This window comes from Odocoileus virginianus, chromosome 31 (assembly GCF_023699985.2).
Source record: "Odocoileus virginianus isolate 20LAN1187 ecotype Illinois chromosome 31, Ovbor_1.2, whole genome shotgun sequence".
NCBI lineage: Eukaryota > Metazoa > Chordata > Mammalia > Artiodactyla > Cervidae > Odocoileus > Odocoileus virginianus.
The window spans coordinates 27,009,643-27,026,154 of NC_069704.1; the positions used below are offsets into that span (position 1 = coordinate 27,009,643).

The window sequence follows — 16,512 nt, forward strand, 5'->3', positions numbered from 1 at the left end:
CTTATGTTCATGAATGAAAGATGGAACAGTTAACAGGTCTACACTACCCAAAACAATTTATAGATTCAAAACAATCCTTATCAAAATCTCAGTGTAATTTTTTGAAGAACTGGAGAAACCCACCAAAATTCATATGGAATCTCAAGGGATTCCAAATAGTCAAAAGAAATTTGAAAGAAAGAACAAGACTGGAGGATTCTACACTTCCTCATTTCAAAATGTAACTACAAAGCTACAGTAATTAAAAGTGTGATACTGGCTAAGGACAGACATATAGACCAATGGAATAGAATAGTGAGACCAGAAACAAAACTTTGCATGTACAATCAAATGATTTTTGAAAAAGGCATCAAGACCACTCAATTAGGAAAGGACAGTCTCTTCAACAAGTGGTGCTAGGAAAACTGGATATTCACTTGTGTAAGAATGAAGTTGGGCTGCTGGCTCACAACATACACTAAAATTAACTCAACCTGAATTAAACACCTAAACTTAAAGAGTTAATCTATAAAACTCCTACTAAAAATAAAGAGAAAATTCTGTATGACTCTGAATTTGGCAACAATTTCCTGGATATGACACTAAAAGCCAGGATAAAAAAGAAAAAATAGATAAATTGGACTTCAAAATTAAAAATTTCTATACATCAAAGGACACTATCAAGAAAATGAAAAGACAATTCAGTGAATGGAAGAAAGTATGTGTCAATCATATTTGATGAGGTAAATACATAAAAAATATCTACAACTCAACAACAACAAAAAACCTGATGCAAAAAGGGACAAAGAACTTGAATAGACATTTCTCCAAAGAAGATATACAAATGGACAATTAGCACATGAAAAGATACTCAAAGTCACTAATTATTAGGGAAGGAAATGCAAATCAAAGCCAGAAAGAGATACCAATTTACACCCGATAGTATGGCTACAACAAACAAAATAAAAACAAAAACAAAACAAAAACCCAGACAATAAGGAATGTTGGCAAGGATGTGAAGAAATTGGAAGCCTCATGCCCTGCTGTTGGGGATGTAAAGTGGTGCAAGCTGAAAGAAAGAATTACCATACAATGCAGCAATTCCACTTACAGGTATATACTTAAAAGAATTAAAACTGAGACTTGAATAGATATTTGTACACCAATGACTTGAGAAGAACTATTCACAATAGCCAAAAGGTGAAAACAATGAAGTGTCTATTAACAGATGAATGAAACAAAATTTGGTAAGTACACATAACAGAATACTATCCAGGGTTAAAAAAGGAATGAAATTTTGACACATGCCACAATATAAATAAATCTTGAGGACAGTATGTTAAATGAAATATTCTGGCAAAAAGAACAAATTTTATGATTCTGCTTGAACAAGATACTTAGTCAAAAAAAAAAAAAGATACTTAGTCAAATTCACAGAAATGGAAAATAGAATGATGGTTCCCAGAAGCTGGGGGACAGAGGAATGACAAATTAAGTGTTTAATGGGGACAACGTTTTCAGTTTGGGATGATTAAAACATTCTGTAGATAAACACTGGTGATGAGTGCACAACCACGTGACTGTTCTTCCCATTCTAACAACCTTGTCACCAGCAAAGACCAGTTCACATAAGCACTTTATCTGCTACAGGAAAAGCACACCAATTATACTTCTACACTTGCCTTAACAACATGCAGAGGAAAATCAGCTTGAAAATGGAACTGGTGCTCAGATTTCCCACCACTCATCCTAATGTAGAAGTAAATGGCCATATGATATTATTTATTGTAACTGCCAGCATGCTTCTCAATCATTACTCTATTTTACCAATTCTGATGAAGAAGAGCTATTTAATTGTTCTTGTTCAAGAGCACCTGCAAGTAAACAACATAATCCTGAGGACTCCTCAAGGAACCACAGCATAGTACAAATACCGGCAAGATTCATTCTAAAGAAAATATTATGCCTGACAGATTAGCTCAACCAAATTAAAATGCAAATGATGATGATTTAAAAAAAGAATCCAAAATAAATGAGTGTTAGCACCAGTCATAAAAACAACAGTCATGACAAAAGTCATGACTCAGGATTTTGAGGAAACCTGAACCTTGCCATATTATTCATGTGAACTCTCTCAGAACTGATTTCTGTGTCAATAATTTGATCAATAATTCTGTCAATAATTTGATCCTATCCAACTAAGCATGAGTTGGAGGACTACAACGTAGCCAAACATAATTCTAGTTATGACAAACAAAAACAGGGAGTTTTAAAAATGTTGTTGAATGTATCTGCATCAGACCTAAGAAGCATTACTTTATAAGAATCAGACCTCATATTTAAACTTGAAATATACAATAAATAAGAAGCTTAAATACAGAGAGTGATTCAGGATGTAAAGATTACATTATGACATTATAAGGCTTCTATGCTTATATTCTTTACTAGAATCTGGCATTTTACTTCAAGTATCCTTGACAGATTAATTTTTTCAAAATGTGTATTATAAAATAAATGACTATAATTACTTTTCTTTCAATGAAAATGGTTCACTGACTTGTACAGAAGCATTCCTCCTCTATTTATTGCAAATAAATGCAAATTCCAAAAGCCAATAAAAATATTTTCTATTTTTTGAAAACTTTAAGAATGTTATCTTAAATCCCCAAATTGACATCAGCTTCACTTTCCATATATGTTTAAATTGAAAAACTTTAGACTCTACCTTGAAATGTTTAAATGTGTGCTTACGATAGTCACACCACTCCACAAAGCAGCGTAAACTTCGGAAAAACATAAGCAGATCTCTTTTTTCTTCTGCTCTGTAGAAATAAAAGGTTCTATGATTAATAAATATCATTAAATGAACCTCCCCAATCTGGTTTTATCTTGTTATTGCTTTTTACAGACCTGACACTAAAACTTAAAAAGTACTTGCTTGATATACTTCTATATACCAAACTCTGCATTTTTGAGTATGTGCCCCTGTGTGATTTCTCAGACTGGAATTCCCTTTTCTCCATTTTCAAATGTTTAAATCCTACCCATCTTTCAAGATATCACACAAATGCCACATCCTCCTTGGTACCTCATTTGATGATCTGTGGTATAATAAAGAATATATATGGTCTTAGTCACTAGTTCCTAGTCATTATTTCATGCAAGGATGGGCACAAAAAAGGGCAGAAATGGTAAGACCTAACAGAAGAAGAGATTAAGAAGAGGTGGCAAGGATACATGGAAGAACTATACAAACAAAGTCTTAACGACCAGGAAAACTCTATGGCGTGGTCACTCACCTAGAGCCAGACATCCTGGCTGGCTTAGGAAATATTCCTAAGGCCCCGAAGTGGGCCTTAGGAAGTATTACTGCAAACAAAGCTAGTGAAGGTGATGGAATTCCAGCTGAGCTATTTCAAATCCTAAAAGATGATGCTGTGAAAGTGCTGCACTCAGTATGCCAGCAAATATGGAAAACTCAGCAGTGGCCACAGGACTGGAACAGGTTGATTTTCATTCCAATCCCAAAGAGACATAATGCCAAAGAATATTCAAACTACTGTACAGTAGTTGTATGGGGAGGACATCTATGAGCACAAATTGTGCTCATTTCATGTGCTAAGCAAGGTAATGCTCAAAATCCTTCAAGTTAGGTTTCAACAGCACATGAACTGAGAACTTACAGATGTATAAGCTGGATATAGAAAAGGCAAAGGAACAGAGATCAAATTGCAAACATCCACTGGATTGCAGAGAAAGTAAGGGAATTCTAGAAAAACATCTACTTCTGCTTCACTGACTATGCTAAAGCCTTTGACCGTGTGGATCTCAACAAACTGTGGAAAGTTCGTGGAAAATTCTTAAACAGATGGTAATACAAGACCACCTTTCCTGTTTCCTGAGAAACATGATGCAAGTCAAGAAGCAACAGTTAGAACGAGACGTGGAACAATGGACTGGTCAAACTGGGAAAGGAGTATGACAAGGCTATATAATGTCACTCTGTTTATTTAATTCTATACAGGGTACTTGTGGCTCAGCTGGTAAAGAATCTGCCTGCAACGTGGGAGCCCTGGGTTTGATCCCTGGGTTGGGAAGATCCCCTGGAGAAGGGAAAGGCTACCCACTCCAGTAATCTGCTTTAGAGAATTCCATGGACAGTCTGTGGGGTCACAAAGAGTCGGACACAACTGAGTGACTTTCACTTTCACACAGAGTACATCATGTGAAATTCGGGGTAGGATGAATTACAAGTTGAAATCAAGACTGTTGGGAGAAATATCAACAATGTCAGATATGCAGATGAACTGACTCATTGGAAAACACCCTGATGCCAGGAAAGACTGAAGGCAAAAGGAGAAGAGGGTGGCAGAGGATAAGAAGATTGGATGGCATTACTGATTCAAAGGACATGAACTTGGGTGAACTCCAGGAGATGGTTAGGGACAGGGACGCCTGGCTCTCTGTAGTCCTTGGGGTCACAAAGAGTGACAACTACCAGGGAGGGAGTGCAACCCCACCCATCAGCAGATAATTGGATTAAAGCTTTATTGAGTAAGTCCCTGCCCACAGAGCAAGACCCAGTTATTCCCATCACCCATCCCTCTCATCAAGAAGCTGACATAAGCCTCTTAGCCTCATACATCAGAAGGCAGACAGAAGAAACAAGAAGCACAGCCTCCCAGTAGCTAAAACAAAAACCACACTACAGAAAGTTAATCACAATGAAAAAGCAGAAAGTTAATGTTCCAGATGAAAAGACAAGATAAAAACTCAGAAAAAAAATTAATGAAGTGGAAATAAGCAACCTTCCAGAAAAATAATTCAGAATAATGATAGTGAAGATGATTCAGGATCTTAGGAAAAGAATGGAGGCAAAGATTGAGAAGATGCAAGAAATGTTTACCAAAGACCTAAAAGAACTAAAGAACAAACAAACAGGGATGAATAATATACTAGAAAGAATCAACAGCAGAATAACTGAGGCAGAGGAACAGCTATACAACTGGGAGGACAGAATGGTGGAAATCACTGCCACAGAATAGAATACAGAAAAAAGAATGAAAAGAGATGAAGATAGCCTAAGAGAACTCCGCGACAACATTAAATGCACCAACATTCGATTATAGGGGTCCCAGAAGGAGAAGAGAGAGAGGAAGGACCTGAGAAAAATTTTGGAAAAGATAATAGCTGAAAACTTTCCTAACAAGGGAAAGGAAATAGTCAACCAAGTCCAGGAAGTCCAGAGTCCCAGAAAGGATAAACCCAAGGAGGAACACACTGAGACACACAGTAATCAAACTGACAAAAATTAAAGAAGAGATAAAATATTAAAAGCAACAAGGGAAAAATGACAAATATCATACAAGGGAACTCCCGTCAGGCTATTAGCTGATTTCTCAACAGAAACTACAAACTGGAAGGGAATGGCATGATATATTTAAAGTGATGAAAGAGAAGAACCCACAACCAAGAATACTCTACCCAGGAAGACTCTCCTTCAGATATGATGCATAAATCAAAAGCTTTCCAGACAAGCAAAAGTTAAGAGAATTCAGCATCACCAAACCAGCTTTACAACAAATGCCAAAGGAGCTTCTCTAGGCAAGGAACACAAGAGAGGGAAAAGACCTACAGAAAATAAACCTCAAACAATTAAGAAAATGGTAATAGGATCATACACATCGATAATCACCTTAAATGTAAATGGATTAAAAGAGTGGATGAAAACATGTGCATGTATACATTTCCACCTACCACATCACTCTGCTTGACCCTCTACCCCAAGTTGTATGTTAATTATTTTATATTGTTAAGTTAATCATGTTTCCATTATGGCTTGCAATTGTAATTATCTTTTATTTTTTGTCTGGCTATTGATTGTGAAAACTAATAAACATCTTTTACTATTGTGACTATGTAACTACTACTCAATACCATTATATTATGTTTGGTCAACAGAAAAATAATAGAACTCTATACTACCAATGCTATGCTTAGTCGCTCAGTCACGTTTGACTGCCAAAACTAGGATCTAATAGAAAACCCTGCAATCACTTTTTAAAATCCAGATGCATATCAGAATTATCTTATTTTTTGAAAAATGCAAACGCTCAGGTATTACCTTTTTCCTCCAGAGCTCCAGATATGTTTCTAATGAACAATCAGGTTTAAAAACAACTGGACTATATGATGATTTTTTCCTTTTATCTAGTTTGTTTCACTTTTTCTATTTCATATTCAGTGCTCCCATTTCATTTAGTTTATGTTATTCAATTTCTCCATCTCTTTTTTAATTTTGATGTTCTTTCTCAAGCCTTTATCAAGCATAGCAGAAAAGCTTTTGTATACATATATATATATATAAATGTATAATATATATTTTAGAAAACTTATAAATTTTTGCCTAACTAAAAAAATCTATGACATTTTGATTCCACTTGTTTGGCTTAGTATGACTAGAATGCTAGATTTCTAATTAAAAAATAGATATTCAACAAGCAAAAAAGGTTTACTGTATAGCATAGAGAACTATAGTTAATATCCTGTAGTAACTTATGATGGCAAATAATTTAAAAAATAATATATGTGTATTTGTATAACGGAATCACCTTGCTGTGCACTTGAAACATTGTAAGTCAACTATACTTCAATAACAAATTTATACATATATATATATATATATAAAGAGAGATTTGAGAAGCAGAGAGGAAAGTCACAGAGTAATAAAAATATCCACCTTCAATAATTTAGTAATCTGTCTGAATATAGAAATATATAATATTTATATTCATTATGACTAACAGTATTTTTCAGAGATTGAATGACACACAACTGAGGGTATTTTGGGATATGTCATTTACTTGGAAGAAGTGTTTGGCCAAAGGAAAATTCAGTTAGAGATAAAACTGTATATTTAGATACCTTTGTTGAAAACTGTGTTGCATTATGGACAGTGGAATTGTATAAAAATAAATGTTTGTATAAAAGTACTAATAAATAGCATTAATATGAGAAGAAAAAATCATGCAATTTAATCTACTGGACATGATAAAGTTTCTTTTGTGGTTTATTACTTAAGAGAAAGTTTTCAAAAAGCAGGCAATAAAATTTTTGATGCAGTTAAAAAAAAAGAGAGGGAAAAGGGAAACCATGAAGTTCAGCTCAGTTCAGTCTCTCAGTTGTGTCCGACTCTTTGAAACCCCACAGACTGCAGCACGCCAGGCTTCCCTGTCCATCACCAACTCCCGGAGCCTGCTCAAGCTCATGTCCATCGAGTTGGTGAGGCCATCCAGCCATCTCATCCTCTGTTGTCCCCTTCTCCTGCCTTCAATCCTACCCAGCATCAGGGTCTTTTCCAATGAGTCACTTCTTAAAATTCAACATAAAAATCATGAACACAGTTAAAAGAAATACATATATAGAAAATATCAACAAAGAAATAAAAATAAAAAGAGGAATTAAATAATTAAGTCAGAACTGCAAAACAGAATAACAAATACAGATCTCATCAAAAGGGTTCCACAGCAAAATGGAGATAGATGGCAGGGGAAAGAAACTTTAGATCAACAGAAATTGTCCAATGCCAGAGAGAAAAAAGATTGGAGGAAAAAAAAGAGAAAATATTATCAGAGTTGTGAAATAATAACAAAATATTTAACCTTCACATCATCAGTCTCAGAAGGACAGTGGAAAGGGCCTGGGACTGAAAAAGTAATTTGAAGAAAAGAGGACTGAATACTTCCCAAATTTGACTAAAAAAATAAACCTACAGATTCCCAAAGATGTCTAAACACAGAGAAATGATGATCATAAGAAAAGTTCTTAAAAGCAAGCCCAGATAAATGAGGCGTTACAGATAAGGGAACAATGATTTGAATAACTATTTCTCATCAAAAACCATAGAGACCAGAAGCAAGTGGCACAACATTTCTTACGTGCTGAAAGAACAGAACTGTCAAACTAGAATTCTATGTCCAGAAAGAATCTTCTTCAGGAATAAAAGTAAAGACATTCTCACATAAAGAAAATTAAGAAAACTTACTGTCAGAGATATCATTCACTTAGTTTCCTCTAACTCTTAGAGTATATTTAAAACAGTTGATTTAAAGTCTTTGCCTAGTAAATCCAGTCTGGGCTTCCTCAGGGACAATTTCTATTGATTGATTGCTTTTTCTCCCTGTGCATGGGCCATACTTTTTCCCCCACGATGGCAACTCTGATATATTTTATTCATCAAACAAACATTTGCAGAGGAACTACTATGTGCTAAGTACTTGAGGGGTAGAAATATGGAGCAGACATTGCTTCTAACTTTATAAAGCTGATTATCTAGTGAGGAAGACAGGTATGAACATAAATATAATGTAGAGTAGAAAGTGATAACTGCTATAAGAGAGATGCAGGTAAGTTGCCACAGGAGTTTAGAAAAAAAGAGGTTGCCTACATTTAATTTTTTTTTAAACATTAACTTTCTATTTTGTATTGGGGTATAGCCAATTAACAATGCTGTCGTAGTTTCAAGTGGACAGTAAACGGACTCGGCCATATACACACATGGATCCATTCTCCCCCAAAGTCCTTCCCATCCATGCCGGCACATAACATTGAGCAGAGTTCCATGTGCTGTACAACAGGTCTTTGTTGGTTATTAATTTTAAATAGAGCAATGCAGACATGACCTTCCCAAAGTCCTTAACTATCCCTTCCACCCAGCAACCATAAGTCCATTAGTTCCTATTCTAAGTACTAAGTCTCTTTCTGCTTTGTAAGTTCATTTGTATCGTTCCTTTTTAGATTCCACATATAAAGAATATCATATGATATTTCTCTTTTTCTGTCTGACTTACGTCACTCAGTGTAACACTCTCCAGGTCCATCTATCTTGCTGAAACTGGCATTATTTCACTCTTTTAAATGGCTGAGTAATACTGCATTGTATACATGTACCACATTTTCCATACCCGTTCCTCTGTTGATAGACATTTAGTTTTCTTCCATGTCTTGGCTATTGTAAACAGTGCTGCAATGAACATTGGGGTGCATGTATTCCAATGGATCATGTCTTTCTCCAGGTATATGCCCAGGAGTGGGACTGCAGAGTCAATACGGTAGCTTTATTTTCACTTTTTTAAGGAACCTTCATACTGTTCTCCATAGTGGCTGAACCAATTTATATTCCCACCAACAGTGCAGGAAGGTTCCCTTCTCTCCACACCCTCTCCAGCATTTGTTGTTTGTGGATTTTTTGATGACAGCCATTCTGATTGGTGTGAGGTAATATCTCATTGTAGCTCTGACTTGCATTTCTCTAATAACTAGTGATGTTGAACATCTTTTCATGTGTCTATTGGCCATTTGTATGTCCTCTTTGGAGGAATGTTTATTCAGGTCTTCTGCCCATTTTTTTTTAGTGGGATGTTTGTTTTGATGCTATTAAGCAGCGTAAGTTATTTGTAAATTTTTGAGACTAATCCCTTATTGGTCATCATTTGCAAGTATTTTCTACCAATCTGTGGGTTGTCTTTTTTTTTTGTCTGTTTGTTTCATTTGTTGTGCAAAACCTTTTGAGTTTAAGTAGGTTCCATTTGCTTATTTTTGCTTTTATTTCCATTATTCGGGAAGATGGATCAAAAAAGATGTTGTGATTTATATCAGAGAGTTTTCTGCCTATGTTTTCCTCTAGGGGTTTTATAGTGTCCAATCTTACATTTCGGACATGGCAATGGCACCCCACTCTAGTACTCTTGCCTGGAAAATCCCATGGACGGAGGAGCCTGGTAGGCTGCAGTCCATGGGGTCTCGAAGAGTCGGACATGACTGAGCGACTTCACTTTCACTTTTCACTTTTATGCACTGGAGAAGGAAATGGCAACCCACTCCAGTGTTCTTGCCTGGAGAATCCCAGAGATGGGGTCGCACAGAGTCGGACATGACTGAAGTGACTTAGCAGTAGCAGCAATCTTACATTTAGGTCTCTGATCCATTTTGAGATTATTTTTTTGTATGGAGTTAAGGAATGACTTATTTTCATTTTCTTATAAGTGGCTGACCAATTTTCCCAGCACCAACTGTTGAAGAGACTGTCTTTCCAATGTCTTGCCTCCTTTGTCATAGACTGACTGTGAACATAGGTGCATGGGCTTATTTCTGGGTTTTGTATCCTGTTCCATTGATTTAAAATCCGCAACAAAATACTAGCTATTCTTTTCCAACAATACATTAAAAAGATCATACACCATGATCAAGTGTGATTCATCCAGGGACACAAGAATTTTTCAACATCTGCCAATCTATCAATGTGATAAACCACATCAACAAATTGAAGAATAAAAACCATATGATTATCTCAATCAGTTCAGTTCAGTCGCTCAGTTGTGTCTGACTCTTTGTGACCCCATGAACTGCAGCACACCAGGCCTCCCTGTCCATCAACAACTCCCAGGGTCCACTCAAACCCGTGTCCACCGTGTCAATGATGCCATCAAACCATCTCATCCTCTGTTGTCCCCTTCTCCTCCTGCCCTCAATCTTTCCCAGCATCAGGGTCTTTTCCAATGAGTCAGCTCTTTGCATTAGGTGGCCAAAATATTGGAGTTTCAGCTTCAATATCAATCCCTCCAATGAACACCCAGGATGATCTCCTTTAGGATGGACTGGCTGGATCTCTTTGCAGTCCAAGGGACATCTCAATAGGTATGGAAAAAGTTCTTGACAAAATTCAGAACTAATTTATGATTAAAAAAAAAAATCCCCAGAAAGTGGGCATAGAGGGTATATACCTCAACATAATAAAGGCCATATATAACAGGCCTATAGCTAGCATTATACTCAATGGTGAAAAGTTGAAAGCATTCCCTGTCAGATCAAGAACAAGACAAGGATGTCCACTCTCACCACTGTTATTCAACATACTTTGGGAATCCTAGGTACAGCAATCAGAGAAGAAAAAGAAGTAAAGGTAATGCAAATTGGATTGCAGATGACATGATAGTACATATTGAGGATCCTAAAGATGGTACCAGAAAACTACTAGAACTCAGCAGTGAATGTGGTAAAGCTGCAAGTTACAAAATTAATACACAGAAATCTGTTGCATTTCTATACACTAACAACAAAAGATGAGAAAGAGAAATTAAAGAAGAAATTCCATTTACTGCTGCATCTTACCTAAGACAGAAGACCTATACTTCAAAAACTGTAGGATGCTGAGGAAAGAAATCAAAGAAGACATAAACAGATGGAAAGATATAGCATGTTCATGGATTAGAAGAATCAATATCAAAATGACCATACTACCCAAGGCAATCTACAGATTCAATGCAATCTTTATTAAATTACCCAATGGCATCTTCCACAGAATTAGAACAAAAAAATTTCAAAATTTGTATGGAGACACAAAAGATCCCAAATAGCCAACCAAAGCAATCTAGAAAGAGAAACATGGAGCTAGAGGAATCAGGTTTCTTGGCTTCAGACTTCAGACTAATCTTTCCAGAGAATAGCAAGGAGCGATAAGAAAACCTTCTTAAGTAAACAACACAAAGAAACAGAGAGCAATAGGATGGGGGAAGACTAGAGATATCTTCAAGAAAACTGACCATTTTCTTGGAAACATTGCATGCAAAGATGGTCTATTTCCAGAATTCCAAAAAATCTGATCATGACAGTTTTGGCCAGTTTTGTTGCTGCTTTTACAGAGGATAGACTCTTCAAAGGTACTTACTTACTGTTAGTTTCACTGACATCTATGCCTTCAATTTTAAAAGGACTCAGAGAGGGCTCTGCATTAATCATGTCTTTTTATTTTCCGTATTCTGATGCTTTGACATCTAAAGTCTTGATAACCCTGAGGAAACTATACCTCCCAAGGTTAGCCCATTCCGAGAGATAGTAAACAACTTGCTCCTGAGCGTGCTTTTCTACCATGATCCAACCAGTCCAGAACTTACATCTCACCACCTCCTTTATATCTGCTATACCCCTATACGCTTGCCTAGGCTTCGGTACCAGAGGCATCTAGTGACAGCTCTTATGACCCAGAGCCTCCTGAAAGTTTTCAAACTAGCCAGTGTAAGCCTGTTCACCTTGACTCACCTTTTCCTTATCTCAGAAACCACAGCTGACCAGTTTCCCCCTCTCCCACTGACTCCTGACCTACTCTAGTGGCACCTGTGGCATGATGTACACCTCCTCGCAGGAAATGTGAGAAACAAACTATCTTCCCAATGGTAATCATCTTTCTGATCTGATGGACTTACCATACTCAAATAATTTTAAAAAATATTTTAAAATAGTTTCCTGTGCATTTATTACTAACTTTAAACATTAGCCAGGTAGTATATATGAGCATAGATGTTTATTTCACATGTAAGCTGTTGATTCCTGTAGATAGGGAAAAGACTACCCTAGACAATATAAACAGCAGTAGAGAGGTTTATTCTCTCCACACTCATTCAGCCAAATAATCCTGTAACCATGAGTTAAAGAACACATTGGAACTGCTTCTCAGAGGGATCTCACCAAACTAGTCTTCATGGAAGCTACAATGATATGTCTATGAAAGTGACAAATTTGCAGCCATTAAATTAAAAGACGCTTATTCCTTGGAAGGAAAGTTATGACCAACCTGGATAGCATATTTAAAAGCAGAGACATTACTTTGCCAACAACGGTCTGTCTAGTCAAGGCTATGGTTTTTCCAGTGATCACGTATGGATGTGAGAGTTGGGACTGTGAAGAAAGCTGAGTGCTGAAGAATTGATGCTTTTGAACTGTGGTGTTGGAGAAGACTCTTGAGAGACCCTGGGACTGCAAGGAGATCCAACCAGTCCATCCTAAAGGAGATCAGTCCTGGGTGTTCATTGGAAGGACTGATGTTGAAGCTGAAACTCCAATACTTTGGCTACCTCATGTGAAGAGTTGACTCATTTGAAAAGACCCTGATGCTGGGAAGGACTAGGGGCAGGAGGAGAAGGGGACGACAGAGGATGAGATGGCTGGATGGCATCACCGACTCAATGGAGATGGGTTTGGGTAGATTCCTGGAGTTTGTGATGGACAGGGAGGCCTGGTGTGCTGGGATTCATGGGATCACAAAGAGTCAGACATGACTGACTGACTGGACTGAACTGAACTTGATCACTGAGTAAAAATTGATCACTGAAGCTACTTTTTTTTTTTTTTTGAAAGCTACTTTTAAAGTAATCTTGGTGAACTTACTAAAATTTGGAATAGTAAGTAACTCCATAGAGCAAACAGAGTTTGTGGAAGTCAGCATGGGGATTAATTGAATTGATTCTTGGAAAATGACCTAAAATTGTCTCAGGCATATGAAAAAAGAGCATGCTTGTGTAATTACCATTCAGCTTACCTGTAAAATGATTAATCTGAGTAGTTTTGTGCTAAATCTCTTCCAGTTAGAACTTTTTATGTTTTTGTTTTTTCAAAAACAACAGCAAAAGAGTGAAGAAGGCATCTGGCACATAGATTTCATTCTCAAAGAGTCCCTGTAACTAGATCAGTTGAGTGTATTGAAAATTGTGGTGGGCACATATTCTTACTGAAGGAGTTTAGGAATCTATGCCACAGTAATATCAAACAATAGGCGATCTGTAAGATGAAGTAATTCCATGTAGAGTGGGTGGCCCAGAGGAATACAAAACTGTAGATTCAGTTTTGCTGAGAAGCATTCCCCAAATATTGGCAATCACATGCTGTAAACAAGAGACCTATTAATAGCGTAAGGATGTTCTTCTCATAGTTCTATTATTCCAACTCCAGTAAGTTCCATTATTTCTCAGAAATATTTTTTACTCTTTGATTTGTTATCCTTCATACAAACTTCTGGAATGGGGCAGAAGCTTGCAAATAATTTTATCCAGTTCCTTCATTTTGCAGATGAAGAAAGAGCTCCACAGAGTTTAAATATTTTTCCTAATTCAGAGGTGTTAGTCATTAGTTTAAAATCAACAAAATGTGTTATATACCAGTACACTGTCCTTGTTATCACATATTTGTAAACTAAAGATAACATATATATACACACTAAGTGATTATAATACAAGGCAACATATAATTCATTTTTAGAGCGTACCTAGAGTTGATAACCAGCAAGATACAATAAGGCAAGGTTAGCTCCCTGATTTACTCATATGTCACCTTGTAAAAGAATTGATGCTTTCAAACTGTGGTGTTGGAGAAGACTCTTGAGAGTCCTTGGACTGCAAGGAGATCAAACCAGTCAATCCTAAAGGAAATCAGCCCTGAATATTCATTGGAAGGACTGATGCTGAAGCTCCAATAATTGGCCACCTGATGATAAGAGCCAACTCATTAGAAAAGACCCTGATGCTGGGAAAGACTGAAGGCAGGAGGAGAAAGAGATGACAGAGGATGAGATGGCTGGATGGCATCACTGGACATGAGTTTGAGCAAACTCCGAGAGATGGTGAACAGGGAAGCCTGGTGTGCTGCAATGCAGTCCATGGGGTCGCAAAGAGTTGGACATGATGAAGCAACTGAACAACAAAACCAGCACCTTCTAAATAAGGCCTTCCATGACCATGTTATTTAAAAGTGAATAGCTCTCACTTATCATGTATATTCCCTATTTCCCATCCCACTTTATTTTCCCCGATACCACTTATTGCTACCTAATATTGTTCAATTATATTATTATTGGCTTCCTTGGTGGCTCAGACAGTAAAGAATCTGCCTGCGATGCAGGACATCTGGGTTCAATCCCTGGGTTGGGAAGATTACTTGGAGGAGGGCACGGGTTTATTATCCCTAATACCACTTATCACTATCTAATATTGTTCAATTGTATTATGAGAGACTAATACAGTACAAAGTACATAATACATATTCAACACGCATGTATTTACTTATTTTTAAATTTTCATTCTGGGGCAGAAGACGTATATTTTAAGATTGGAAAGTCTTTTAATGCCAAAATGTAAGGAAGTGTTCAAAAATATAGGAGTAAGGAATTATACATCTTTAAGAAAAATAAAAAAATGATAAAATATCTATAATAAATAGATATATACACATATGTACACATACACAGGGTGAAGGGAGATTTATTTCTTAAGCAAGGTCTAATGTCTATTGAGAAATGTAAAGTAAAGTGCTGGAACTGAAAAATCATCAGTTTGCACCATCATAGTAAAGAGCAGATCAGATAAGAATCACCAGGTGGTGCTAAATATAGGCAGAAATTTTAATGAAGAGTAGCATCTGCATGGTCAAAAAGTGTCTCCCCATAGACTGCCTATTAGTTGTGAGGCAAAAAAAAAAAGCAGTGATGATATAGTGGAGAACTGAGTAACAGTTTGGCTGATGATTAAAATTAACATCACCTATGAGTAACAGATATCTGAAAAAGACAAAACATCACCTATACAGTATTTTGTCTAAGAATACATAAGAGCAGTTGATGAGAAAAAATTCAAGATAAAATTAAAAACATTCTATATGTGGCAGGACTGGGGGGAGATGAAAGATCTGTATTTTGTAAAGATGGCAAAGTCATAAAGTGCTCTTAAATTGCTCCAGATTAAAGAAATCTATAAGACATGACAACTAAATGCAATACTTGACCCTAGACTGGATCATGTACTGCAGAGGAAAAGAAAACACAAGAGAGGACATAATCAGATCAATGAACTAAACTGAAATATGGATGGCAAAATAGATAAAAGTACTATATCAATGTCAGTTTATGAGGACTTCCCTGGTGGTCCAGTTGTTAAGAACTCACCTTGCAATGCAGAGGATGTGGGTTCGATCCCTGGTTGGGAAATTAAGATCCCACATGCCATGGAGCAACCAAGCCCGCAGACTCTGGCACTCCTGCACTGCAACTATGGAGTCTGCATGCCACAACTATAGAGTCTGTGTGCCACAACAGAGGATCCCACATGAAGAAACAAAGATCCTGTGTGCCGCAACTAAGGCCTGATACAGACAAACAAATAAATACAAAGAGCAGAAATTATTTTTAAAAACGTCAGTTGTCAGGAAGCATTTAACAGGAGGCTTCCTGTGTGCTGTTTTGGATCTGTCATGAATCCCCTGTTCCCTATTAATTCCTGAATATTCAGGAATTTAGAGGAGTGGCATGCTACTCCTGGGGCTGAGGGATGCATGCATTTCCTTCGTTAGTTTCTCCATATGGTGATAAGTAACTATTTACGACCCTCTTCCTTTTTATGAACCATACGGTAAAATGATTATTAACAACCCTCTCTCTTTGATATGAATCACCTTATGTTTCCTTGATAATTTGTAAGTCTGGACTTTTGATTTTTTTTTTTGGGGACTTTTGATTTTTATCTTTGCTGAAAATAGCTACCTTGTAAGACAGTATGTATACCCACACTATGTTGAATAAAACACCTTTGCTTCATCAGAGCTTGGTTCCCCGTGTCTTTCTTTCCTCTCTCTCTCTCTCTGGCTAATTCTTTGGAGCGCAGAAGCCCACTGAGTTCACTTTCTCAGCCTTCACCCCCTCGAGAGGGTGCCTGG

The 16,512-nt window shown here is 36.9% G+C and overlaps 1 protein-coding gene across 1 annotated transcript in view; it reads right to left on the reverse strand.

Moving 5' to 3' along the window:
• CENPP (centromere protein P) overlaps nt 1–16,512 on the reverse strand; it is a 225,490-nt gene that overhangs the window by 166,067 nt on the left and 42,911 nt on the right. Inside the window, exon 5 of the mRNA XM_020883150.2 lies at nt 2,705–2,801. Coding sequence (XP_020738809.1) covers nt 2,705–2,801 — 97 coding nt within the window. The remainder of the gene's footprint in view (nt 1–2,704; nt 2,802–16,512) is intronic.